At 53.5% G+C, this 27,925-nt stretch overlaps 1 protein-coding gene across 1 annotated transcript in view; it reads left to right on the top strand.

Moving 5' to 3' along the window:
• The window catches only part of TBC1D16 (TBC1 domain family member 16), a 31,193-nt gene extending 3,821 nt beyond the window's left edge, over positions 1-27,372 (top strand). Inside the window, exons 2-12 of the mRNA XM_056505619.1 lie at positions 1,988-2,220; positions 3,449-3,971; positions 18,436-18,633; positions 19,622-19,769; positions 20,720-20,887; positions 21,761-21,909; positions 22,653-22,787; positions 23,355-23,541; positions 23,870-24,049; positions 24,505-24,651; positions 25,086-27,372. Of these exons, the coding sequence (XP_056361594.1) occupies positions 2,046-2,220; positions 3,449-3,971; positions 18,436-18,633; positions 19,622-19,769; positions 20,720-20,887; positions 21,761-21,909; positions 22,653-22,787; positions 23,355-23,541; positions 23,870-24,049; positions 24,505-24,651; positions 25,086-25,328 (2,253 nt within the window). The 5' untranslated portion in view covers positions 1,988-2,045 and the 3' untranslated portion in view covers positions 25,329-27,372. The remainder of the gene's footprint in view (positions 1-1,987; positions 2,221-3,448; positions 3,972-18,435; positions 18,634-19,621; positions 19,770-20,719; positions 20,888-21,760; positions 21,910-22,652; positions 22,788-23,354; positions 23,542-23,869; positions 24,050-24,504; positions 24,652-25,085) is intronic.
• Positions 27,373-27,925: the final 553 nt, after the last annotated feature.

Raw genomic sequence — 27,925 nt, 5'->3', positions numbered from 1 at the left:
CGAGCTCCTGTTTGTCCTGTGCCCTTCCCTGTGTTTCCTGAGGAAGCAGCAGCAGCCAGCTGGTGCCTCCTCCCTCCTGTGCTCCCGCTGGTTTTTGGGGTCTGAGGAAGTCTCAGGCATGGAGGAAGGTCTGTGCTGCTGCAGGCAGTGTTGTGCTGACTGACAGGTGACCTGCCCAGGTGTGCTGGGACCCAGGTCTCCACATCACCACCCCTGGCTCCCCCAGCCCTGTTTGGAAACAGCATGTTGTAACTCAGTGTGGGCAAGGAGAAGTTGCACCAGAATTTACTGTCTGTTCTTGCAGGGTGCAATGAGAGGAAAGGTGATTTGCTCCTTAAATGTGGTTGAGGCAAATGACTTTCTGCCAGGTGTAACCCAGAAACTGTGGATTTTGGCAATGTGGACAAGAATGAGCTTAGGGCTTGACTGGTGCTTTGTTTTTGGGGCTGAGACATGAGGATCCATGTGTCTGGTGCTAGAGGGAGACAGGAGTGTGCAGGACTTGCTGGCACAGAGCAGGGTTGAGGCTTCTCCATCAAGTCCCAGCAAAGGCAGAAATGCAGAAACTGCCTCTTCTGAGATTCGAGCTGACAAATGTGGTGATTGCCACTTAAACCAATAGTTTGTCCTTTAATGAAGGCTCTGTCAACAGCTTGGCAGTCTCATTTGCAGTCCTGTGCATGTACCAATCTGTCAGAGGCAGGAGAGCTATTTTAGCCCTCACTCTGCCCTTTGGGACATGCCCCTTTGCCATTTCTGCCTTCTGCCCTCCTGGGCTGGCTGGATTTGCCATCCCAACCAGATGAAGGAAATCAGACAGTGCTTGCTTAGGCCCTTGAGTATTTCCTCAGGAGATGCCCCAGGCCAGCCCTGGCTGCTTAATTTCCCTCTTTGGCTCTTGTGAATGTGCCCTGCAGCCCAGGGTGGCACTGGAACACCCCAGGCTGAGCTCTGAGCTGTGTGTGGGGTGTGCTGGGTCACACTGGCCTGGTCTCAGCAAGCTGGGCCATGGAAACACAAAGGAACAAAAGTAGGAGTTGCCTCTCCTGCTGTGGTTTTGGCAGAACAGACACTGCTGTGGTTCTGGTGCTTCCCAGCTGGGGATGGCTGCAGGGAGCCTGCTCTGCACTTTGTGTGAGACCCTCCTGCTCTTCCAACACGTCCTGGTCCCTCTGCTGGGTGCTTTACAGCTTGGGTGACCCCTCTGTGTCACTGCAGAGCTCCTCTCATCAGCCCCAGCCAGCAGCACATCTCATTTGAGCTCAGAGCTTATTTGGGGTGAGCTGGGGGTTGTGCTCCACAGTTCTGTGAAACTCTGGATGGGTGAAGTGTTTGCCTTGAGTTGGTGTGCCATGCTCTGTGTCCAGGCCCTGCCCTCCCTGGTGAGCACGGGGCTTTTGGACATTATCTCTGGCAAGGCTCTATTTAACCATCACTGCTCAAAAGAACCCAAACCAAACTCAAAAACAGCCTGACAGAAAAAAATCCCAACCTTGAAAACCTCAAACACACAGAAATGGCAAGCAGGAGATGAAGTGGGTTTGACTGATGTTGTTTTTGGAGGTGCTGTGGCTGGAGCAGCAGCCCCTGTGCAGTGCTGTGGTCTCAGCCATTTCTGTTCTGAAGGAACCTGTGGTCAGCTCTGGCTCTGTGACATCCTGGGTCAGTGACACAGCAGGCAGGTCCCCATGCCGAGCTGCTCCCCCAGAGGGGGATTTCAGTGCCCAGCACTGCTGTTCTGCCTCGTCCCCACAGTTCACATGGGGGGCTTTGCTGCCCTCATGGTTCCTGATTGCAGAGAAGAATGCCCTGGCATTGTGTTAGAGCACCTTTGTGTGTGTTAGCTTTGGCTGTTGCAGATGCACAGCATTTGAGGGCTCTCACTTGGGGTGTGCCTTGATGTGAGACTCGTCCTCAGACAGGGGGTGGCACGTGCTGTGCCGTCGTTATTTTGGTTCTCACGCTGTTTTTTCCTCCTTCTTGGCAGATCTGCTGAGTTTGGCTCCTGACTAGAGCTGACAGATGATGGAAACATTTCCCTGGCGATGTCTCTGGGGCGACTCCTCCGTCGAGCCTCTTCCAAAGCGTCCGACCTCCTGACCCTGACTGCCAGTGCTGCTGGCTCCCCGTCCCTGCTGGAGGGGGAGATCATCTACTCCAAGAACAATGTCTGTGTGCACCCCCCCGAGCTGCTGCAGGGCATGGGGGAGCACCATCCAGGTCAGGGCTCTGCAGACACTGCCTGTTCTCTCCTTTGCTCTCTATTGTTGCTTCTATCAAGTTCCCACCTTGTGCTCTAAGAAATGAGGAGGTGCCAGTGGGGCACAGGGCAAGGCAGTTTGTGGAAGGCTGAGGAAGGCCATCCACAAGCTGATCCATCAGCTCTTCTTTTAGTAGGACGATTAGAGCTATTACTCCTTTCTCTTCTGGTCCAGCTTGGATTTACCTGGTTTAGTAAATCCTTCTGTGGAGTCAGAAACTGTCATGTGAGGACAGTAACTCCTGTTACTGTCAATGTCCATGAACTGTTCAGGAAATCCAAGTATCCCCTTGTAACTGTCACTGCAACCACTGCTAAAGGTAAAATCCAAAAAGCCTGAAGGTGGCTGCTTGCACTGGAGTAAATGAGGATAAATCCTGCTCTGTGCTTTTATTCTCATCCATTCCTGTGCTCTTTCATGTTCTCATCAAAGACCTGTGGCTCTTGGCTTAGCTTCACAAAATGAATTATTCTCTGAACAGTGACCCTTGCTTTCCTTTTGGTGTGGGTACCTTCTTTTTCCACTGATTTCCCATAAAAACTGTAGCCCTTTAGCTACACTAAGGTAAATATTCTTGAGAAATCCATGTTCACCTGGCACATGAAATTGTTTAACTAAGAAACAGTAGAACTTTTTCATGTGGGAACATATTTTATAGTTTACTCTTGATTAGCAAATCTGTGCAGGAAGTCCAAGTATTTGCATGTCATTTATCTGTTCAATTAGGCCAGAGGAATTCAAACTGTTCAAAAGCCACATGCAGACTTGAAATGATGTGCAAATACTGAATAATGCTGAGCAACTCCACAGTTCTGTCCTGGCAAATAAAAGGGTTTGTTTTGCCCACATGTAATGGTAGTGAAGCAGCAGGAATCACAGAATGGTTTGGGTTAGGGGGGACATTAAAGATCATCTCCTGAAAAGGTGAAAGGGGGGACATTAAAGATCATCTCCTGAAAAAGGTGAAGGGGGGACATTAAAATCATCTCCTGAAAAGGTGAAAGGGGGGATATTAAAGATCATCTGAAAAAGGTGAAAGGGGAAGATGCTCCCAGCCGTGGGCAGCAGCACCGTTCACCAAACCCGTCCAGCTTGGCCTTGAACATTTCCAGGGATGGAGAGATGGGGGGAGAGGGGAATGTGAGGCTGTGCAGCTCCCTTAGAGCGCCTCCTGTGCTCTCTGGCAGGCTACCTGTGCTTGTACACGGAGAAGGACGAGCTGCTGGGGAGCACGCTGATGCTGGCCTGGGTGCCCAACGCGCGCATCCAGCGGCAGGACGAGGAGGCGCTGCGCTACATCACCCCCGAGAGCTCCCCGGTGCGCAAGGCGCCCCGCCGGCGCGCCCGGGCCCCGGAGCCGGGGGGCACCCCGGAGCCGGGGGGGACCCCGGAGCCGGGGGGACACGAGGCGCTGGCCGTGCCCCAGCCCCGCGGGGACCGGGACAAGCCGTGGCAGAGCGGCGCCCGCCCCGCCCCGCAGCCGCCCCGCAGCGACTCGGGCGCCCTGCCCGCCGTCAGCTCCCGGGAGGAGCGCTGCAGGTCGGAGGGCACGGAGGACGAGGGCTCCCTGGAGCTGTCTGCTGACGATGTGAGCAGGGACAGCACTTTTGACTCTGATTCTGATGCCTTCTCTTCCCCCTTCTGCCTCTCTCCCATCAGTGAAGCCCTGGGGAAAAGCAGCAGTTCTGTGTTCCTGGACAGTGAAGGCAGGTGAGTGCATCCTTTCTCTGTTTCTGGGCGCTGGGTGCTGAGCTTGGATGTGCTGGAGGAAGTTGAGAAAGTTCACAGGGGCATTGAGCTCAGTGTCCTGTCTTGCTTCAGACTCCTGTGGAATTTACAGGAAACTGTCAGCCAGTTCTGCTTCTGCTCAGTGAACCCTGGCCCCGAACATCCAGGGCTGTGTATGTTCTTTCAGGTGAACTGTCGAGCCCTGGAAGCAGCCCTGCTAAATTAAACGGGTCCTTTGTTGGCCTCATTGGCTCTGCTGAGGATCTGAGCTTGTTGCTTCTCGTGCAGAGCCACATCAAAGGGCCCAGCTGACTTCCTGAGCCGTGGGCACCTCCCTGGGCCCTGTGCTGACACAGAACCTGCCTGTGGCAGCTTGTTTTCTGCTGTTCACAACGTGGTCCCACTTCAGACAGATAAATATTCATTCTTGCATGTCTAACCTGGGTGTTTCAGTCAGTGCTTCTCAGTGTCACCTGCAGTGAACTCCACATGGGGAAAGAGGGCATCTGGCAAGGGAATAACGAGCAGGAGCACACCTGTACAGCTCCCTGCTTCCACACTCTCTGGGCCCTGCCCTGTTGGTGTGGTGCTCGTTTTCATCTCAGGGAGGATGGATGTGCTGCCTTCCTGAGGCACCATGGGGCTGATTTTTAGGCTGCAACTCAACTTTGAAACTCCACCTGAAAAGAGGAGAAAGGAGTTCTCCTTTGTGTGTGTCAGCAGTGCACAGAGTGCACTGACAGTTGAGGAGATTTTGGCTCTGTTTTACGGATTAATCTCAAGCCCAGACAGTGCCAGTAAGAACGAGGTTTGTGAGGAAGCATTCTAATGGATTCAATTCTCTCTGGATATTTAAAAACCCTTCTGTGAGGTGATGTCAGACTTTGTATCAGCTTTGCATTCATGATGTGCCCAGGGCTTGCTGGGCTTGAGCTCTGCAGCACCTGTGCAGTGGTGTGAGGGGTGGCTGTCCCATCCCATCCTATTCCATTATCCCATCCCATCCCATCCCATTATCCCATCCCATCCCATCCCATCCCATCCCATCCCATCCCATCCCATCCCATCCCATCCCACCCCAAATAATAAAGTCCAGCCTTTGCCAGATCAGTGGTGAGAGAGATGCCAATGACCACGAGTGAAATGAAGGTGCCTGGCCTGGCATCTTCTGTCCTCATAGAGGGACTGTGAAGCTCAGGGCTCTAGAATGTGTCACTACCCCACTGCAGTGGTTGGCAGCATGTTCAGAACAACATCCTGGCTGCTGAAGAGCAGGAGGCTGAGCTCATCCTGGGGAAACCCCAGTGCTGGCTGGGCCACAGCCACGTGCTGTCCCAGGAATGCTGTGGGCTTGGATTGCTCCCACAAGGAGCTGGTGCAGGAGGGTCCCAGGCAGCATCCAGTGACTCAGGAGGGTTGTGGTTTAACTGTGCTGCAACACTTCTGCTCTGAGCTGCAAATAGTGTCAGGAAAGGAAGGAAATATGGTTTGTTGCATCTTCTCTGCCCTGTCTGTGAATTCCTGTGGCATTTCCCTGCCCTCTGCCGGCTTCTCACTGCTGCTGGAGCCCAGACAGCTCCAGCCAGGCAGAGCCAGCTCTGCACACACAGCTCAGGGGCCTGCTTGGTTTGCCTTTTTTTTTTCTTCTTTTTTAACTCCTGTGGTGCCAGTCTGAAGCTTCACTCAGTGCACGTGACACTCGTAATTGGCAGCAGATTAATAAAACAGAGCTTCTGTTGTTTGGGATTTTGACTTGAAAGGGTTTTGTCCAATGTGTGTGTTTTTTGTGCCAATTTGTTCTTCCCCATTGAGCCACCTTCCATGGAACCTGCAGGATCTTACAAGCTGTTGAGTGGGAGATTTTGCATAGAATCCTTTGCAAAAGTCTGGTCAAAAAGCATCTCATATTACCTGCTTTCATCTCAGTGTTTTGGGGGACAGGAGATGCTATTTCAGAAGTCACTACAAACACGGGAACAGCTTCCTTGTTTCTTAAGAGTTTGTTTTGGTTTGGGTTTTTCTGCTGGCTGCTTCCCCTCTGAGCCAGAATTGGAGTGGGAACAAAGTTTGTGCTGCTGGCAGATTGTTTGAGCTCTCTTCCCTCCCCACCTCCCAGTCACCACCTCCTCTCTGCCAGGAGCAACGACTGTTTCTGGTTGTTTCCCTCTGCACTGGGGAGTTGCACAGACAGCTCTGCTTTCCCCTGTGCTGGTTGCAGAAGGAATATGTTGCACTTCAGTCCAGCCAGCTTCCTGTGTGATTAGACATCGTCAGAAATGGAGAAACAGGTCACTGTGGAAGAATTGGGCTGTACAGGTACACTTGGGCCAGATGAGATCAGGGGCTCATCGAGCTGCTTGGCAGAATTTGTGTGACCAGGAGTCACGAGTGCCATCTGCCCCTTGGAGTGTCCCTGAGGAGGTGGCCTGGCCACCTGGGCATGGGGGAGCCACAGACACTGCAGTGTGTGCAGGATGAGGGAGGGAGCTGGGCTGGGCAGCCCTGGAGTTGCACAACGAGTCAGTTGTAAGTCACTGGTAGAACATAAGGAAATAAAAACATATCCATTGTTTTTTTTCCTCTTTGCTTCTCAGCTTGACAGGCTTCCAGGGGTCCCATGCAGCAATCAATGCATCCTGCTCCCATTTACACAACTCCTTGGGCTGGGAGCAATGGGAGTGTCCCAGCACCAGCATGCACACTCTTGCTTCTCTCTTTGACAGCCTGGCACACTGCTGCAGGGTGATTCCCTCATCCCTCAATGAAAGGTGGCCTCACTGTCCTGGGCTTTGTGTCCTTCTTGTCCCTGGGGACCCCTTAGTGCTCCCAGCACGTGGCTCTGGCAGGAGCAGCTGGTGTGGGCAATGCCAGCACTGATGGCAGCTTTGTCAGGGTCTGTGTTTCTGTGGAAAAGGAGGGATTCTGCAAATGAAATCATTCCATTCTGTCCCTTCCCTCCCCTGTCCCCATTGTTTGTTGGAAATGTTTGCCTTGTGGCCTGAAGGACACAAGTTCAGGGCAGCTGCTGTCTGTGCCCAGCTCTAGCTCACTGCTGCCCTAGGAAATTCCTCTGCTTTCATTTTCCCCATCAGTAAATTGAAACTAAAAGGCTTTTGTTACATCCAGGCAACCAAACAGCATCTGACACCTCTGTAATGTCCATCCACTGATGCTGGAGTTATTGAGCTGCCCATGACATCAGATCTATACAGTCAGTGTGGAAGCACTTAGTGCTCTGTGAGTGGGGTTTGGTTTGGTTTGTGCCAGAGGGGTCCCTGGATAACAGGAGCTTTTGTGGGTGCTCAGGCTGCTGGAGGCTTCACTCCTCAGCTGGGATTGCTGATATCTGACAAGCACCACAACAATGCTGAGGATTCACTCACTTCACCCTGGGATGTTGGCCAATACAGTCAAAATTTGGACTGAGGAGCCTCAGTGTTGGAATTGAGTGGAACTTGGGGCAACATCTGGCCAGAGGCTGGAGCTCCAGGAGCAGCCCCACAGGTGCTGGGACAGAGGCCAGCAGTGCTCCTACAGCTGGGGCTGCAAAGGACGAGCAGAAGCGCCGTGGTCAAGGTGGGATCAATGCAGGAAGGAAACGTCTTTCATGAGACATCGATCGCTCGAGCAGCCAGCAATAAAAATAACGAAACACTCATGATGGAGCTGGCTATGGTGAGTTCTCAGGTTCTTCAGCAGACATGAATTCATATGGCAGATCGATCACAGACAGCCCAGGCAAAGCTCACAGCACAGGCAGGAGCTCCTTTGGCGTCGCAGCTGATGCAATTTTTACGGATGTGTTGCACATCCTGTTGTGAAGCCGCTTCCCAGGAGCTCATCAGTAAATGAGCTGCTCTGGGAGCAGTGCAGGCATTGCATCATCTTGTTTTGGCAGCTCACCTGAAGGGCTGAGAGCCGTTCCGACCTCTGCAGCTAAAACAGGAGACAAAATTATAAGGGAAATGAGCTGAAATTAGTGTGAACTGGAGTAATCAAGAGACTGGGGATTCATCGCTGTTGTAACAGAAGTGATTATATTGGAACCAGGGGAATTGGTCACAGACGTCAAAATCTCCTGTAACTTCTTGCAGCATCTCAGTTTTGAATTATTTCAACCCTGGGGAGGAGCAAGGGGGGTACCTGGTCCAGGCTTCCATTCCCCAGGACTTGACTGAACTGGTGCCACTTATGATGTAAGACAGCAAATCCCCTAATTCCATTTGTACCCAAACCCATGCCCAGGAAAAAACATCCACAAATCCTTCTTCCATCAGAAGGATAGTCCTTTATCCCTTCTGTTGGCTTTGTGGGGTCAGTGTAAGCCTCCCTAAGGCAGGGGTGGTCTATGTGGAGCCGGGCACTGGGAAGGGGAGCTGGCCTGAGCCCTCAGCAGCGCTGCCTAATCAATTAAACTTGTTCCCAACTGCAAAGCTGAGAAGGTTGGACAGATCCAAGAGATTGCAGAGGCATACGGCTCTATCTTGCTTTATATAAATATTTGAACAGCAAGAACATTAATTATAGCAGGTTTGTTTCTTCCCTCCGTTGGGTTGCTGCCAGTTTTCGTTGGAAGAAAATAGTGACAGCTAACTTGGGATCGGGAATTGCTGCTGAGGGGTCCGTGAAGCTCTTTATTTGGGATGTGGGGAGGGAGAGGGCTGGTTCCAGGAGGGACATCCCAGCCAGGAGGGGACAGGGGGTCTCCTCTGCCCCACAGCCTCTGGGGCACCGGGCATGGTTCAGGTCTGCTCAGGACAGGGGGGAAGGCCTGAACTCCAGCTTGGGATGCAGTTCCATGGGCAGGGCCGCCGTGGCTTTCTGTGGAGCCGTGGATTGTGGCTGCCGTGGCTTTTGTGTGGCCCATGACCGTGGGTCACTGCCATGGCCGGTTCCTGTGACTGTGACCATGGCCCGTGCCTGTGGCCATGACAGTGACTGTGGCCATGAGTGTGGCCAGTGCCCGTGCCTGTGGGTCACTACCATGGCCAGTTCCTGTGACTGTGACCGTGGCCGTGACCACAGCCAATGCCCGTGACCGTGGCCCATGACTGTGGCTGTGACTCTGGCTGTGACTGGAGCCGGGGCTGGGGTCCTGCCCGGGGCCGTGGCCGTGACTCAGGTCAGAGCCGTGGCTGTGGCCGTGGCCGGAGCCATGGCCGTGTCCATGGCTGTGGCGTGCCGTTGACTCTGGCCGTGACTCTGGCCAGAGCCGTGACCAGAGATGTGCCCATGCCCGTGGCCGTGACTCTGGCCGTGCCCGTGCCCGTGTCCGGGGCCGAAGCCGTGGCTGAGGCCGTGATTGTGACCGTGGCTGTGGCCGTGGCCGTGACTCTGCCCGTGCCCGTGCCCGTGCCCGTGGCCGGAGCCGTGGCTGTGGCCGTGGCCGTGACTCTGCCCGTGCCCGTGCCCGTGGCCGTGACTCTGGCCGTGCCCGTGGCCGGAGCCGTGGCTGTGGCCGTGGCCGTGGCCGTGGCCGTGGCCGTGACTCTGGCCGTGCCCGTGCCCGTGCCCGTGCCCGTCGCCGGAGCCGTGGCTGTGGCCGTGCCCGTGACTCTGGCCGTGCCCGTGCCCGTGTCCGGGGCCGAAGCCGTGGCTGGAGCCGTGGCTGTGGCCGTGCCCGTGTCCGGGGCCGGTCGGTGGCGCGGCGCGGCCGCCAGGGGGCGCACTGTGCCCAGCGGTGCCCGGGCCCCGGCGCTGCCGCCCCTCTCCCCTCAGCGCGGCCGGGGCGGGAGATGCGGAGCCCTGCAATGGTTCGGGTGCCAAGGGACATTAAACCCCATCCTGTGCCACCCCTGCCTGGGCAGGGACATCTGCCACTGCCCCAGGCTGCTCCCAGCCCCGTCCAGCCTGGCCTTGAGCATTTCCAGGGATCCAGGGGCAGCCACGGCTGCTCTGGGTGCCCTGTGCCAGGGCCTGCCCTCCCTCACAGGAACGAATTTCTCCCTAATATCTGATCTAGATCTACTCTCAGCTTGAAACCGATCCCCTGTGTCCTGTCCCTCCATCCCTTGTCAATAATCTCTCTCCACGTTTCCTGCAGCTCTTCCAGGCCCTGCAAGGCCACACTGGAGTCAGCCCAAAGCTTCTCCTGCCCAGGTGAGCAGTCCCAGCTGTGGCAGCCTTCCCTCCCAGCAGAGCTGCTCCATCCCCTGCCCATCCTGAGCCTGCTCTGGGCTCTGTGCAGCAGCTGCAGCTCCCTGGGGCAGCTCTGCAGGTGGGGCTCACCTGGGGCACAGGGGCACAGTGCCCATCCCTGCCCTGCTGCCCACGCTGGGGCTCAGCCCAGCTCAGCTCGGGGGGTTCAGCCCAGTCCAGCTCAGGGGGTTCAGCCCAGCTCTGGGGGCTCAGTTCCAGCTCAGGGGGCTCAGTTCCAGCTCAGGGGGTTCAGTTCCAGCTTAGGGGGTTCAGCCCAGCTCAGGGGTTCAGTTCCAGCTCAGGGGTTCAGCCCAGCTTAGGGGCTTCAGTTCCAGCTCAGGGGTTCAGCCCAGCTCTGGGGTTCAACCCAGCTCTGGGGGTTCAGGGCCATGACCAGCTCTTGCCCACTAGTCCTTCTCCCCAGGGCTGCTTTCACCTTTTCCCTGGATATTTCTTGCATTTCTTCTGTTATTTATTTATACAATCGCAACGCCCAGAAATCTGAATGGAGAGCAGAGATAAATGGCACTGGCAGGTATCCACAGCTTTGTGAGGGAAGAATTGCGTTAAGTGAATCAAAATAAAGAGCATGTCCCCTCCAAAGCACCACAGTATATGCAAATAAATCTGCACGGCCTCTGTCTCCTTGGCTCGGGCCTCGCAATTATCCCAGCATTAGGCATTTACAATAACTCTGGAACATGCTTTTAGGCAGCGCTCCTCTTTCCTCTCCCTTTTCTGCTACTTGAAGCAAGCTCTTCCCTTGGGAAATCCGCATTGTCTTGTGGAAACAGTGAAATCCTCCCTGGGTGGTGCTGGCTCCGTCCGGGCAGTTGGTTAACTTTGCCACTAAAATGTCCCCCTGAAATTCCCAGCTCAGTGCTTAGAGCCAGGAATATAAGAACAAAGGTAATCGGCAGGTCTTTCAAGGGAGCAGCAGTTTGAAGGCTTGATTATAATTAGCATAATTAGGGGGGAATTTTATTTTTGCATGGATTGAACTGAAAGGAAAAAAAGCAAAATAATCCATTGATTTTAAAAATAAAATAAACATGGGGAAGAAAGGTCTCCTTCTCCAGGCTGGAATGGGCTGAAAAGCAAACATTCTTTTTCGGGCTTTGCTGAGAAATCACTTTTTCCATCTAAGGAATTTTTTTTTTTAAGTGTTGCATTTCGATTGATTTATTAATGAGTGTAAGCTCAGGCATGAGGTGCCCCTTCTCTGTTCAGATTGTAAAAATCTGCTATTGAGCTTCTGGAACATTTTCCTCCCTTAAACTGAAGGTAACATTTGCATCCTTGAGCAGTGTCCGCTCAGCTCTGAGTGATTTGTTGTGTTTGGCTGCTTGGAGCTGTGTGCATTTTATTCCTAAGCATCAAACTGCTCATTCTGCCCCTTCTCTCTCTCCCTGCAACAGGAAGTCACAGAGAAAACCAGAAAAACCTCACTTGGGTTTACCTGAGCAGCTACACCTGTGTGGAAGTGTCAGCTGTGAGAGCAGATTGTTTGTCTGCTAGCTGGAGGCAGATGCATCTCACATTCCAGACTTTGGGGAATAGAGATTAAAACACCCATTCACTCATCACAAACTTCTGCTTATTTTTTTGCCTTTCCCATTTACATTCGAAATAATTAACTCAAGGACTCTGGGTTTGTTTTGTTTCCCTTTTGCTTTAACTCTCAGCACTGGGGGGATCCTTTGGAGGCCATGGGGCTGTTTTTTTCCAATGCCCCCTTGCTGGCTAGAATTGCTCAGCTTCCCCTCCAGCCTCCAGGGCTTGGAGGGATGGATTAGGAACAACAAAGCCCCCGGTGTGGTGAGGCTCTCACCCCTCTGGGATGGAGATGCGTGTTCCACCTGTGCCAGGTGGCTCTGGGCAGCAGGCAGGGTGCTGGGAGCACGGATTGCAGTCGCCCCGGAAAGCAGAACAAATCGGTTTGATCTTTATTTCTCAAGGACAAACCAATTACGCCCGTCAGAAGGCAGAGCTGCATAATCGGGTTTCCGCGAGTCCCTCGCCGTGTTACACGGGTTTATTTGTCAGGCTGGCGCTGCCAGAGCTGCTGGCACTTCCCAGCCCCGTCCCTGACAGGGAACTTGCTGTTTGAGCCCAAGGTCAGAGGGTGCCTTGCAGGCCCTGAACGTGGCTTGTGGCCGCTGACCCTGTGCGGGGTGCGAGGTGAGGGATGGAGCACTCTGCAGGTGTAAACAGCCTGTTCCTGGGTGTTGTTAATAGCAGGAGTGCGAGCAGTGACTAACAGCAATGCGCTGACTCGGGGAGCGCGTGGATCTGCTTCCCGCTGCCCTGCTTGAAAGGGTACAATTATTTTTCGTAGCTGTTTATTTTCCCTTTACAACAAGCTAAGCCAAGCAAGTTTGTCAGAGGCAGAGTGCTCCTAATTTGGTCTCCAGTGACCTCTGCCGCCGTGATTGGCAGCCCGGTGTCAGCCAGGAACTTGTGCCTGTGAGATAGAAATGAGCAGAACAAATGCCGCAGGACAGCTTGGGTTCCCCGGGGGACACGGGCTCAAAAAGGTGAAAGAAGTGCAATTACAGGAGGTTTTCAGCACAGAAAGTTAATTAGCTACTAAATAGCATTTAGTGCCGTTCAACGTGGGGAAATTTATGTTTTGAAAGCAAACAGATCAATGGAAAGCCTGTGGAACAAGCTCTTGGAAAGTCCATGTTGACATCCGTGTACTTTGTACTGTAACAGCCTGAGTAGTTTTTCCCAGGTTTCACCAACAAATAGGAGGAATTGTTAGATTTGTTTCCCACGTGTTTGCAGATGTATAGAAATGCTTTCACATGAGGATGTTTTGACATTTAATTTTAGAAATCCTGGCTAGGCTTTCTAAATCCAGGCTGTCCGAGACTTTGTTCCCTGGTCACCGTGGTCAGTGGAAATCAATTCTGTTTGGGTTCCCTGAGGCACAGAAACTTCAGGTTCCAAATGTTTTCAGCCATGGGGTGGATTTAACACAGTTCTGAACCTGTGCTGGTCAGAGTGTGACTGCAGGGTTTCCCTGCCCATGGGCTGGCTCTGGGTGACCACACTCCATGGGAAGCTGCTGCTGTCCTGTGAGTGTCCTTCCAGCCCTGCTCTGAAGAGACCTTTCAACATCTCTTTTTTAATCCTAAATTACCAATCTGGTTTCCTTCGCATGTCTTTCGTGTCACTGAATTCAGCATGTTTCAGTCTAGAATATATGTATATTTTCAAGGACACTTCTTTTATCAGAACAATGGATTTGGGTTCCAGATACTCAATATTACTCTGTACAGCCACTGCACTAAATTTTTAGGCAATTCAGAGTAGCTTTGAACTTTTATAGGCAGATTATTTGTTTGAAGCTGTCTGTCTTAGCAGCTGATGCTGCCAGGAGCTGTTTCACCTTGCTGGGAAGAAGAGGAGCCCAGAAGGTCAGTGCCTGTGGGGAATAGTGGAGAAACAGAGAAATGCTAACCTCTGGGGAGGAAAAGGGGCATGTAATTCCCATTACATGGATGCTCATACATTATGATGATACTCATTGTCTGTAAATGATGGTCCCAAGCCGGCGTGCAGGAATGCTGGGGCTGTGGGAGCTGTTATTAGTGACAGCCTGCGTTAGTGCAGGGTGATGGAGAGCCAGCTCCAGCAGCAGGGTTGGCTCTGGCAGGAGGCTCTCTGGGAATCAGCTGGTGCAGGCTGACAGCTTGGGTGACTGCCACATCATGGCTGCAGCCTTCAGCCCCTTTCTCTCTCGTAATTATATTTGTCACATCACATCGTAAAATGAGTTATTAGGTCTTTGTTGCTGAAATTGGCTTCCCAGGTAATCAGGGCAGGTCTCTGGAACAGAAATAATAATTGGGTTTAGCTCTCTCTGTGCTGTAGGTGTGTTCCAGGGCTTTGGAGCAGTGAGTTGGGTTCCACTGCAGGTTGAGTCTCACCTGCAGTGTCTGAGCTGTCGTGCGAGAGGTCCGTGGGGTGGGAGGGGGATGTGGCTCCTTGGGGCTCCAAAGGCTCCAGGAATGTGGACATGGTTGGCTGCTGCAGCTGATTGTTGAGTGGAGAAAGTACATCAGCCCCTGGTCTTGCTCCCCAGCAGGACTGGGATGTTTTGAGACAAGAGTGGTGGGACTTGGCTGAGGCCAAAAGGCTGAAGTGGAATCACAGAATCTCAGAATCGTTTGGGTTGGAAAAGCCCTCAGAGCTCATCGAGTGCAATTGCCAGGGCCACCACTGACCCGTGTCCCCAAGTGCCACATCCACAGGGCTGTTAAATCCCTCCACCCCTGCCCTGGGCAGCCTCTGCCAATGTCTGACTGCCCTTTCCATGAAGAATTTTTCCTCAATACCCAACGTGACCCTGCCCTGTCACAACTTGAGGCTGTTTCCTTCTGTCCTGTCCCTTGTTTCCTGGAAGCAGAGCCCGACTCCCAGCTGGCTCCACTCTCCTGTTAGGGAATGAGAAGATCCTCCCTGAGCCTCTTTTTCTCCAGGCTGAGCCCCTTCCCCAGCTCCCTCAGCCTCTCCTGGTGCTCCAGCCCCTTCCCAGCTCTGTTCCCTGCCCCTCCATGACCTCCTTGAACTGAACACATGAACAGGGCCTGGAATTTCCTGATCCAGGTTTTCTAATCCTCCTTGATTTTTTTCCCTGTCCCTTTTATTCCCGTGGCCCAGTGCACTTGTTGTTTTGCTGACCAGTGCTGTGTACTAGCTGGTGCTCTGTTTTTCCTGGATCCCACAACCCAAAGTCTCTCTGGAATGTTCCTCCAGCTATTTGCGTTGCAGTGCTTCAGCTCCTGCTTTTGGGGGGTGCTCTGGGATAAATTCCTCATCCAACAGATAGAATAGTCTGGCAAACAATGAACTCTTCCCTGCATTTGTCTGTCTTGAGTGCCTGGCTAGAGGACTCCCCAAACCCCAGAAAATTAGCAGAGGTCATACTGCTTGTTGTGACTGACCTACAGAATGATCTCAATATTAAAATCTTATTTAAAAGTAGTCCGGATATTAGAGTATTTTGAAGGGTTTTTTTCAATCAATATATACAGGAAAAAGTCATTTTAGACACAGTGTGGGTTTTTTCCGAATTTCCCCGGTGACTCAGTGAGCACAGCACGAGGTCTCTGGTCTGTCCTGTGAATGTTCGTGTCCATTGACCAGGGCAGGGAGGGCACAGGTGTCTCTTTCAGATTTCCCCCTCTGCATCAGCGAGAACATCGGGATTTCCCCGGGCTGCCCAGCCTGAGGCTCTCTGCTCAGCCCTGGTGCTTCCTGCAGCCTGGAAGGGCTGAGCCCGCTGGCTCAGGGCTCCTCTGCCTGTGGGATGCGTGTGCGAGCTTGTCACCGCTGCAGGATGGCAACTGCAAACATTTGTCTTGGAGAAGCATTTCCGGAGGTTCCCCCCGTGCCAGGGCTGTGCCCGGGCTCTCCTGCCCGCAGCTCTCCCTGGCTGCTGCAGCTGGGGCACCTCTGGGTTTTGGGGCACCTCTGGGTTTTGGAGCACAGGGAGCTGCAGCTGGAAACGCCGTGCTGTGCTGAGGAGCTGCAGAATGCCCAGCACCAAAGCCACCCTGCCCAGCTCCTCTGGGAACTCATTTCTTGGCAGCTCTCTGGACTTTTCTGCTGGTCATTTCAGGTGATGTTCTTGAAGAACTGGCATGTGGACCTCTGTGACCAGGACCTGCATGATCCTCACACCAACCCATCCTCCACCCGTTGCCATACTGACCAGCTTGTCTTTGCAAGAGTTTTAGAAAATGGGTTCCCTCTGCTAGGTCTTCTAGTTAGTTTGAGTCATCTCTTCCAGGAAAATCCTGTGTAACCAGCTGTGGCTGTTATGAAGTGCTGCTCCGTAAATACCAGCTGCTCCTAGCAGGCAGTCCAGCCCAAGTGTCTTGTACCAGGACTCTTGTTTTATTTGTGTTAATGCTAGATTCTCAGTGTTTTAGAAAGTGTTATGTTTTGATACTTTATCAGAAAGTAATGTTTGATTTTTCATAAAAACCAATACAATCTTCATGGAAAAATTCCCAAGGCCAGGGATGTTGTACAGCTGTGGTCGATGTCTAACCTGGAGTGAGTTTGGATGTGTGGTGTGATCCCTATTGCCACATCCCCTCTGGGTCCTCATCCCCCAAATGTCCTGAATGTGAGTTCTGCTTTGCTGCTTTCTTTCCAAATCCTGGAGCAGCAGAACTTCCCAGAGAGCCACAAAGCTGCTCCTTTAGCTGGAGTCAGCCAGCCTTGATCTCAATGTGGCACAGGAGCAGGAAGGGGCTGGGGGGTCTGAGAGACACACTGGAGCAGGGCTTGGTTAGAAATGTCCCCATGGCTGGGCTGGGCTGTGCTGCCCTCTCCCTATGGCTGTGCTGCCCTGTCCCTGGGGCTGTGCTGCCCTGTCCCTCGGGCTGTGCTGCCCTGTCCCTCGGGCTGTGCTGCCCTGTCCCTCGGGCTGTGCTGCCCTGTCCCTTGGGCTGTGCTGCCCTGTCCCTATGGCTGTGCTGCCCTGTCCCTCAGGATGTGCAGAGCTCTGTCCCTCGGGCTGTGCTGCCCTGTCCCTCAGGGTGTGCTGCCCTGTCCCTGGGGCTGTGCTGCCCTGTCCCTATGGCTGTGCTGCCCTGTCCCTCAGGATGTGCTGCCCTGTCCCTATGGCTGTGCAGAGCCCTGTCCCTATGGCTGTGCTGCCCTGTCCCTCAGGATGTGCAGAGCTCTGTCCCTCGGGCTGTGCTGCCCTGTCCCTCGGGCTGTGCTGCCCTGTCCCTATGGCTGTGCTGCCCTGTCCCTCGGGCTGTGCTGCCCTGTCCCTCAGGATGTGCTGCCTTGTCCCTCGGGCTGTGCTGCCCTGTCCCTCGGGCTGTGCAGAGCCCTGTCCCTGGGGCTGTGCTGCCTGTCCCTCAGGGTGTGCTGCCCTGTCCCTCAGGATATGCTGCCCTGTCCCTCAGGATGTGCTGCCCTGTCCCTCGGGCTGTGCTGCCCTGTCCCTCGGGCTGTGCTGCCCTGTCCCTCAGGATGTGCAGAGCTCTGTCCCTCGGGCTGTGCTGCCCTGTCCCTGGGGCTGTGCTGCCCTGTCCCTCAGGATGTGCTGTCCTGTCCCTCAGGCTGTGCTGCCCTGTCCCTCGGGCTGTGCTGCCCTGTCCCTCAGGATGTGCTGTCCTGTCCCTGGGGCTGTGCTGCCCTGTCCCTCAGGATGTGCTGTCCTGTCCCTCAGGCTGTGCTGCCCTGTCCCTCGGGCTGTGCTGCCCTGTCCCTGGGGCTGTGCTGCCCTGTCCCTGGGGCTGTGCTGCCCTGTCCCTCAGGGTGTGCAGAGCTCTGTCCCTCAGGCTGTGCTGCCCATGAGGCTGCCCCATGGAAGAGGCCCTGGAGCCCAGTGAGGGAGGCACAGGGATGTGAAGTGCATGCTGAGTGTGTGATTTCCAGCGTTCAGTGCCCACATTGTTGGATAAGAGGATTAGAAAACACCACATAAAGTGGCCTTGCAGGGGGCTGCTTTGTACCTGCTCCGGGCCTTGTCTGGCAAACCCCAATTTCACAGCAGAGCCCATTCAGAGCCCGCGCTGAGATTGTTCACGTGCATTGGCCTTTTTACGAGCCAAGGGGTCACAGTTTCACATTCACTCCCTTCCCAAAGCACTGATATTTTTCTTTGGGATGGGGGCTGGTGGGGACATGGGAGCTTTTTGAGTCTGAACTCGGTTTGCATTTAAAGCTGGAGATCTGGGGTGGATTGGGAAAGGGTTGGGTTCACTTTCTGTCCTTTGCAGTGGGTTGAACAGCTCAGGTGTGATTTCCCAATCCTTAACTCTCCCAAGTTTTAGGATTGCAGGTTGTACCATTTGTCTGGAGTATAGACATGAATCCAGGCTTGGCAAGTCCACTTGCAGAAGTGTAATGAGAAGTTCAAGTTCAGGGGAAGCATCTTTGGATCTTACTGGTCAAAGAGGGAATTTCCCAGATGAGATCCCAGGTCCATGCTGCTGTTGGAATGTGCTCATTCCTCCTGTCCCTGTTCTGGTGTGGAGTGGCTGAGCTGGACACTGAGGGCATTGCTTGAGCTCCTTCGTTTTGCCTTCTCAAAAGTTGGTGTTTTGAGGAGTGGGTTTGACTCTCCTCAGTTCTGCATGCAAGAACTTTAGGAAAAGGCCAAAACCAGGATGCTTTTTGGGATGGCAGAGAATTTATTTAAATAAAGTTATTTAGCTGGTGAATGAGTGCCAGTTTCAGAACTCTGACTAAAGGTTTTTAACATGGAACATCTGTGATTGTTGCTTGCACCCACAGCCTCGCATGGCTGACGGGGTTTCTGTCCCCACAGGGACACGTGTGACAATCGCATGACCTGCTCCACCAGCTCTGCCTCCAGCCTGGACACCAGTGCCCAGTTCCAGGAGAGCAACGGGCAAACACAGAGCACCAGATGGGATGAGCAGCAGAAGGTATTTACCCTCGAGCAGGTGTGTGGTGTCTTCAGAGTAGACCTGGGACAAATGAGATCCCTTCGCCTTTTCTTCAGGTACTGGATCCTTGTGTGTGAGCTGTGTGAGAGCTGTGTATAAATTGTGTGAGAGCTGTATATAAGTTGTGTGTGAGCTGTGTGTGCTGTGTGAGCTGTGTGTGAGCTGTGTGTGAATTGTGTGAGAGCTGTGTATAAATTGTGTGTGAGCTGTGTGTGAGCTGTATATAAATTGTGTGTGAGCTGTGTGTGAGCTGTGTGATTGTGTGTATTGTGAGAATTGTGTGTGAGCTGTGTGTGAATTTTCTGAGCTGTGCATGCTCCATGTCAGGGCTCTGGGTGGAGGTGATTTTTGCAATCCTACCTGGAAGCCTTTCCAGAACAATTGTCTCCAGGAAAGTGAGTGTCAGCCTTCCCAAGGAGAGCCTCTGAATTACAGTTACAGAGCCGAAAGGATTTTATTTTTAGTGAAGTAAAGGTTGCTCTTAGCTGTCATACCATAAATGCTTCAAATAACCTGGGGATATGAAAAACATCTTTATCTGTGGTACCTTTTCCTTTGCCTGTCCCTCACCAGGCTCCTCTAGAGTCTTGCTGCTCTCAGCCTCTTCAGTTATCTTTCAAATTATTACAGAATTTATTTCAAATTATTGCAAAAACATTTTTACTCCATCGTTTTGCTCTCACCCCCTGTTTCTTTGGACAAAGCTGTGTGTGAGTGAGCAAGTCTGTGCATCCCTGGGAGCTGACTTTGTGTACTGCCTTAATGTTTCTGGGGCAGACTTCCTGTGGTTTTTTCTCCAGGGAAGACAAATTTTAATTCCTTCATGTGAAGGAAGGGTAAAAATAGTGCTGTTACCAGGCACAAGTAGAGAAAATTGTCACCATGACCATGTCATACAGTCATAAAATGTCTCAACTGGAAGTGACCCGTAAGGATCAGTGAGTGCCAGGGATGCAAAGCTGTGCCCTTGGTGTGGCATTTGTGAGCACTTTGCACTGCCTTGTGCTGGGGGTCCCTGCAGGCTGTTCCCCATTGTTCCCACAGTGATGAGAACTGCACCTGTGGGCAGCTGGTGGTGGCGAGCAGGGAGAGCCAGTACAAGATCTTCCATTTTCACCACGGGGGCCTGGATAAACTGTCCGAGGTGTTCCAGCAGTGGAAGTACTGCACAGAGACCCATCTCAAGGACCAGGTACTCCTGGGGCCAGTGTTCCACACTTGGGTTGGTGTGTGGGAGAAATGGGCCAGGCAGGAAGCTGCCAGGTGCTGGGTGTTTAGGGAATGCAGGCCACACTCAAGGCCTCTCTTGGACTTGTCTGTCTCCATCCATTCCTGTTCTACCTGTGGAATATGGGGGAAGATCATCCAGAACACTTGGGTAGTGATGTTGCTGGACCTGACAGGCCAGCACTGTCCTTCAGGCACAGAAGGTGTCTGGAAATCTGCAGAGATGGGTTGGAAATCGTGTCAGAGCCTTTCATCCATCTTGTGATGCATAATGTTCCGTTTGGAGAATGTTTTGACAAGGCACCTTGCCATATTTTGTTCAATCTACTTACAAATGTGATAAGAGCTCTTTAATTATCTGTTTAAGATATTGTATGTGCTTATTAGAAACAGTGATTTTTAAATTTCCATCCTTCCCACAGAGCCCCCCGCTGCTTTTCTTATTACGGTCGCATGGGCTCACTTTTTGCATTGAGCAACCTTTGATTTTTAAATTAAATGTCAGCTGCAGCCTTGCACTGGGATCCTGAGTGCCCTCAGAGAGCCTGGCAGCACAGTTCCCCGCTCTCCTAACAGCAATCCCTTTGTATATGGCCAATCATATGTAATTTATTGCAGGCATTCCTGGCAGGGGCAAGTTTTGCTGTAAGCAGCATTAATTCAGTTTCAGGTCAGGGATAAGATTGGAGGAGGAATGGAAACTAATTTTTTTTAAGATGAAGCTGTTTCGTGGTGGATTTTAATTATTCTAATCACTCTTGTTAATGTAATGGTTGGAATTAAAAAAAAAACACCCAACAATGAAACCTCCCCAAGTGCAGCTCTCAGTGTTCAATCCCACACGAAGCACGCAGAGGTTTCCCTGTGCTGCTCTCCCTGCTGCTGCTGCACTGTGGCTTGCTGTGCCCCTTGCAGCAGCTCTCAGAGCAGAAGACCTGCATGCAGTTCTCCATCCGCCGGCCCAAGCTGCCCTCGGCAGAGACGCACCCCGAGGAGAGCTCGTCGCGGCGCCTGGACGTGTCTGCCTGGCTGCAGCACCTCAACCAGGCCGGCCAGGTGCAGGAGGAGTACAGGCTCAGGAAGGTGAGAGCTGCTGCTGCACCAGTGCCACAGCTGGGCCTTGGGCTCTTGGGCTCTTGGGCTCTTGGGAGGTGGGTGAAGCTGGGCTGGAGGTCCTGCTGTGGGACTGGGCTCCCACTGCACGTGCCCCCGTGTCACCTGCTCTAGGTGACCCTGCCCTGTTGGACTGGCTTTCTCCAGAGGTCCCTTCCAGCCCTAACAATTCTGTGATTCTGTGCTGGTGGAGCACAGGAGCTGTCCCACTTCTGCTGCCGTTTGGAATCAATAAACCAAAGTGCCCAGTGCCTACTGTGTTTGCAGAATGTGTGACCAAGTCACAGAGAGCACTGGAGATTGCTGAAAGAACTGAGAAGGTGGAAATAGCTGAGATTGTATGAACTGAGAGTGTATGAACTGAGATTGTATGAACTAAGATTGTTTAAACTGAGATTGTATGAACTGAGGTTGTATGAACTGAGGGTGTATGAACTGAGAGTGTATGAACTGAGAGTGTATGAACCAAGGTTGTTTAAACTGAGATTGCTGTATGAAATCAGGGCTGAGGGGAGCACTGGGCCCAGCCCTGAGACAGAAGTTTGCAGTGCAGTGCAGTCTCCAGGATTTGGGATTAAGCCGTGACATGAGAACGACACGTTAATCATAGAGCCTCTCCGGGGGTGGTTATTGACATTGAAATGAGCCTGATTTGTGTCTGGTCTGGGAATAGAGGGCCAGCACTTTCCCTCTAAACATGTGCAAATTGCAGGAGCTTGAATCAAGGCGTCACTTGTCAGGAAAGAGCTGCACAGGCACCAAGCACAGCAGCGGGCAGTTGCTTGTTGCTGTTTCTGGGAATGCTAAAACTCTTCCAGCCATAACTTTTGCTCCTTCTTCCAGGCCATTTTCTTTGGTGGGATTGATATTTCCATCCGTGGGGAGGTGTGGCCCTTTCTGCTGCACTACTACAGCTACGAGTCCACCTCTGAAGAGAGGGAGGCACTGAGGCTGCAGAAGAGGAAAGAATACTTTGAGATCCAGGAGAAAAGGTAACAGACCATCATCATCATCATCATCATCATCCTGCCCCACTCATCTTCACTGGGCCTGACATCACAGTGACACCTCAGTCTGCATCCTTTGCATCAGGAGAGGCTGGAGCAGAGGAGTTGGAGGATGGTGGTGTGTTGGGCACTGCTGACCTCCTGAGGCTCTGGAGCCACAGAGCTCAGACTTTTCCTTGCCTGGGCTCTGGAAACAGCCTCATCAGTACCACACAGGGAAACCTCACAGGCCAGGCTCAGGTTAGAACAGTGGAGGTGAAATTGGGATCTTATATTTCTTTATAAATAAAATGTACATGAAAATAAGGGATGAGGAGGGTTATATAATCCCAGAAGGTTGTTAATGCAAGAACTGTGTGTTGTTAGATGGAGGTGGGTACACTGGATCTGGAGAGGGACAGTACTGTTAATAATCAGGAGACAATCAAAGCAGGGTGCTGAGTTCTGGTGTGCTGAGTCCCCAGGAGCAGTGGAGAGCAGAGTCTGATGCTTCTGAAGTGTTTATTGCAGCAAACACATCGTGTCATGCCATTTATAGCCCAGGAGGCTCCTTCCAGTAATCCCTTGGGACAGACAGTCTGTTCTGGACAGGTCTGCTGGTTCAGGTGCTAAGGAAACTCTGCCCAGGAATAGTTTTTCTCTGCAAGCTAAGACTGAAATGAGGCTTTTTGCTCGTTGTGGCAATCCCATTCCTCTCTTGTAAGCCCTGCTGCTGCTGTGGTTTCCAGGCTGTCCATGAGCCCAGATGAGCAGAAGGATTTCTGGCGCCAGGTGCAGTTCACGGTGGACAAGGACGTGGTGAGGACCGACCGCAGCAACCAGTTCTTCCGAGGGGAGGGCAACCCCAACGTGGAGACCATGAGGTGAGCTGGCTGCTGCCAGAGTCCTGAAAACCATGTCCTGCTGGCCAGCCCCCAGCCCACACTGCCTGGGAATGCTGCACACACAGCAAGGCCTTCCCCAGTGCTCCCAGTGCTGCTCTAGCTCCCTTCTCCATCCCATAACCCTGCTCCCATCCTGAGCTTCCCTGCACACACAGGCACAGCAGAGGTGCTGTGCTAGGCCTGGGTCTGTGGTTCTCCTGATGGGGTACAGGACAAGCACACCACAGTCTGCTCCATGAGAGTGTAAAGGTGTGACCTCAAAAGAGTTGGGTTTCATCCAGCAGCATGACTTGGAGCCTTGTGGATGTGTTGGGCATCATCTCTCCTTTCCCATGGGCCCTCATTTCTGTCCTCTTAATCTTCTTAAATTCTTGTTTCCTGTTCATACCTGTGAATGCCAAACCTTTTCCTGAAGTTTATGCTGCAATACTGTGGTTTGCAGCAGGGTTTCCCTGTCTGTGTTCCAGCACCTCACATGAGGCCCTGTGTCTTTGTCCCTGTCACGTGCTCTCACCTGTCCCCTCTCCATTTCTGTCTCTGCTCCAGGAGGATCTTGCTGAACTATGCAGTATTTAACCCAGCCATTGGATACTCCCAGGGCATGTCTGACCTGGTGGCCCCACTCCTGGCAGAGGTCCTGGATGAGTCAGATACTTTCTGGTGCTTTGTTGGATTGATGCAGAACACAATCTTCATCAGCTCCCCTCGGGATGAGGACATGGAGAAGCAGCTGGTGAGGCTGAGTGCTGGGCTCCCTTCAGCCCTGTCAGTTCCCTGGGCTGGGGGGTTCCAGCATGCCAAATCACACCCCAAAACCACTCCATCCTCGGGGTGATCACCTTGGTCATGTGCAGGGCTGGGAGCTGGACTCTGGTGATCCTTGTGGGTCAGTTCCACTCACAGAAAGGATTCTATGGGAATAGCTGGTGGGTAGAACTGATCCTGGCTGACTGAGGCACTCAGAGCAGCTACACCCATCCTTCCTGTGAAAGGGCAGCTGAGGGAGAGGAGCCCTGCAGCTCTGGGGTGCTGAGGGAGCTGAGCCCAGGACTCTCTTGCAGCTGTACCTGCGGGAGCTGCTGAGGCTGATGCACCCCCGCTTCCACCAGCACCTGTGTGCCCTGGGAGAGGACGGGCTGCAGCTGCTCTTCTGCCACCGCTGGATCCTGCTCTGCTTCAAGAGGGAGTTCCCCGAGGCCGAGGCTCTGCGCATGTGGGAGGCCTGCTGGGCTCACTACCAGGTGAGGCACGTCCTGGCCGGGTCCTCCCCCCTGAGGATTTCCAGAAAGGCTCCTAGCAGCAAAGCAGCCAAAATAAATTGTCTGTGACTGTGGCAGGAGGATGGAGCCCTGCTTGCCTCTCTTCTTTGAGGGTGTCTGGGCTTCACAAGGAGGCATTTCAGAAAATGCTGAACACCCACTTCTAAAGTTCAGGCTTCTCTTACACAGCTGGGAAATGTCTTCCCAAAAATCTGCTCTGTGGTACAAACACTGGTGCAGATCTTGCTGCTGTGCTGTGAAGGAAAGAGGCCTTGGCTCTGCTGTGGCCCAGAGGTCACCAGTAACTCACGTTCTCACCACTGGGCAGAACTGAAGGCAGCAAAATCTCTGACCAAGGACCGGCTTGTGGAGGGTGGGAGGTGAAGCCAGAGCTCTGCCTCCACCTGCTGTACAGCAGCCCCTGTGTTCCATTGCAGACAGACTATTTCCACCTCTTCATCTGCGTGGCCATCGTGGTGATTTACGGGGACGACGTCATCGAGCAGCAGCTGGCCACTGACCAGATGTTGCTGCATTTTGGCAACCTGGCCATGCACATGAACGGGGAGCTCGTACTCAGGAAGGTAAATGCCCAGGTGCCCACGGGGGGCAGGGTCCAGAGATGAGTCAGGGTATTCACAAAACTGGGGACTGCTGCTTCAGCTTTGCATCTCCTGTACCCCTGTGGGTGCCTGGGTGGATGCTGCTGCTTGCCAAACAAGGTTTGCAGCAGGAGGAGGTGGCTGCTGAGTGCCTGGGGGGTGGCAGTGTGGTTGGGATAACCCTTGTTTGGGTGCCCTGCTCAGGGAAATGGAGACAGAGCTGTTGGTGCTGTGGTGCCTGTTCCCTCTCAGCTGGCAGGGGCCGTGGGCTGAGCTGTGTGGGTGGCAGCCCTGTGCCCTGCCACTGTCCCTTTGCTGAAGCCCAGGCAGCCAAACAGCAGGACTGGGTGGGAGGCCACCTCAGCTCTGTGTGTTGGTCCTGCTGAGGGCTGAGTGTTGTCCCTCCCTCTCTCCAGGCCAGGAGCCTGCTCTATCAGTTCCACCTGCTGCCCCGCATCCCCTGCAGCCTGCACGAGCTCTGCAAGCTGTGTGGGACAGGCATGTGGGACAGTGGCTTCATCCCTGCTGTGGAGTGCTCTGGCCACCACCCCGAGTCCGAGAGCTGCCCCTACGGGGGGCTGGTGGAAGAGTCTTCTCCTGAAGGAAGTGAAGGCAAGAGGGGCCTGAAAACACGGGATGTCTTTGCCTTCCGAAAATAGCTGGGAGAGCAGGCTGGGCGGAAGGGAAGGGCAGGAAGGATGTGCACAGGAACAAATGCTGAAGAAAAAATGGAGGAGTAGCTTGTCAAGGCTCCTGAGAAGACTGGAAGGTGTGGAATGGAAGAGGAATGAAATTGCTCCATAGGGAAAGTTCCATTGCGTGGGTGATGGGACCTGAGAGAAAGGCATCGGCCCAGGAACTGTGTTTGGATTTGATTTTGTTAGAAACAAGTTTTTCTAGGTTTTAACAAGGACTTTTTATTCTGCCTCTGGGACTGGACTGGTTAGCAACCAGAACTTTCTTACTTGCTGGTGAGGAAGGAGAGCAGTGGGGAGCCAAGGCTGCCCAGAGGTGTTGGTGGGCAGGTGGCAGGGGCAGAGCCACGGCCACTGTCCCCTCACCCAGAGCACACTATGCTCTCTGCTTCAACCAAAACCTGCAGCTTGGTGGCTTCTTTTTAAAGCCATAAAAGCCATTTTAATTATAATCTGCCAAAAATAAAACTGCAGACTGTTGGGATTGCAGGGAAGGTGTCTGCTTTGTCAGAAAGGAAGGACCAGTGACCTCAAAGTCTTGTCTCTGGCCTTTTCTGGTTTTATAGGATACACTGGCTGGCATGATTTTTTATCAATTTTTATAGAAAATGGACTGCCCCAGGTGTCAGAGCACTGCTGCTCTGAGTAAGGTATTTCACAGACACTGCCCAAAGTTTCTTTCTTCATGAGATGTTGGGAAGGAATTGTTCCCTGGGAGGTAGGTGAGGCCCTGGCTCAGGATGCCCAGAGCAGCTGTGGCTGCCCCTGGATCCCTGGAAGTGTCCCAGGCCAGGCTGGATGGGGCTTGGATCAACCTGGGATAGTGAGAGATCTCCCTGCCCATGGCAGGGAGTGGGATGGGATGAACTTAGGGTCCCTTCCAACCCAAACCCTTCTAAGATTCTCTGACATTGCAGCAAAGCTGTTTCTTTATGCTGACAACTGCAGACTTTAATACTTCAGTCTGTTGTTTCCAGTATGTTTCCCATTGTGTTTCCTCTGGCTCTCCTCAGTTACTGAATATTTACTGTCCTTGCCCGTCACTGCCACAGCCTGTGGCACAGACACTCTCTGTGGGTTTTAGGCTCCTCAGTCAGTGCCAGGGGTGCTCCCTGTCCCACATCCCAAAGTGAAAATGAAACTTGCCTTGTCACAGTCGTTCTTGCTGAGCTCTGTCTGATAAAGGTTTCCCTCGGGGTGTTTTTGAAAGGACAGAGTTTTTCCCCATGTGTGCTGTGAATTTTGCCAGCCAGAAGTGGAGCTGGGGCCTTGAGCCCTGTTGCCAAAGGTTCTTACCAAATTCCATGGCCTCCCAAGGCGTGTCCTGAGCCAGCTTTGTGCCAAACAGAGCCAGGGGAGCAGTTTCCTTGTGGGAGTGGAAAAGGAGCAGGCTGGGCCTCCCTGCCTCCCTCTGCAGCCTTCCCTGGCTGTCCTGTCCCCCTCACTCCCTCCTCACTGCTGTCCTGGGCAGGCTCCCTTCCAGCCCTGCCTCTCAGGAGTGTCTGTGCCCTCACTGGTACCTGTGGAACCACCGTGTGCCCAGGCAGAGCTGGGTGGGTTGCTGCGCCTGACAAGCACATTTCTCTCAAAATCCTTCTGCAAAGCCTCACCCACAGCCTGTCCTGGAGCCCTGTTCCTGCTGGGAGGTGAGGCTGGAGCTGGGATGCTCCGTGTGAGCCAAGAGCTTGCAGCATTCCTGAACAGGGAAAGCCTGGAGCCACTGAAGGCAACGTGCCAGGGGCTGGCTGTTGAGTGGCACAAGGACAGCTCAGCTCCCAGTTTGTGTGCCTTTCATCCAGGAGATGGAAACTTCCCCTGGGTGGGAGCAGTGGGGAAACCACTCAGAAAGGCAGAGCTTGGAATCGACCCAGCCAGGGCACCGAGGCTGCAGGTGTGAGCTGGGGATTGCCAAGGGACACCTCCTGTGGGGCTGGGGCTGCTTTGCTCTGGGGCAGGAGTTTGTCAAGGTTTGTGATGTTTCAGTGGTAATAAAAGTTTGTGTGAGGCTTTTGTGTGTCCACTGCTGTGCAGGCTGGGGACAGCAGGCACCGTCCCCCAGCCTGAGCTGCCCCTTCTGCAGCCACCCAGAGCTGTGCTGCTGCTGGGGCTGCATTGCTGCCCCCAGGCTGTCCTGGGGCCCTGTGGCTGCACCCCAGGGCTCCATCCACGTGGCAGCTCCCAGTGGCACTGGCTGAATTCAGGTCAGAAAAAGCACACAGCAGAAAATGCCAGAAGCATCTTCCTGCAGAGGGGCTTGGTGGCACAGGGACAGGTGCCAGCTCCCTGGGGGACAGCAGGAGCCAGACACTGCCTTCTGCCACCTGCCAGCCCCATGTGGGATGGGCATGGCCATGGGGCCTTGGCAGCACCGTGGCCGCTGCTGGTGCTGGGGCAGCCAGAGCCCCTCAGGAGCACTGCAGGGTGGGCAGCCCTGGCAGGCCTGCAGGACTGGGCACAGGAACAGCCCCAGCTGGGCTCAGGGAACAGCCCCTGCTGGGCTCACAGGGTGCTGGGCACAGGAACAGCCCCAGCTGGGCTCAGGGAACAGCCCCTGCTGGGCT

This window comes from Oenanthe melanoleuca, chromosome 18 (genome assembly GCF_029582105.1).
Source record: "Oenanthe melanoleuca isolate GR-GAL-2019-014 chromosome 18, OMel1.0, whole genome shotgun sequence".
Taxonomy (NCBI): domain Eukaryota; kingdom Metazoa; phylum Chordata; class Aves; order Passeriformes; family Muscicapidae; genus Oenanthe; species Oenanthe melanoleuca.
Note: the sequence above shows the minus strand (reverse complement) of the source record. Positions and strands in the feature narration are given on the sequence as shown.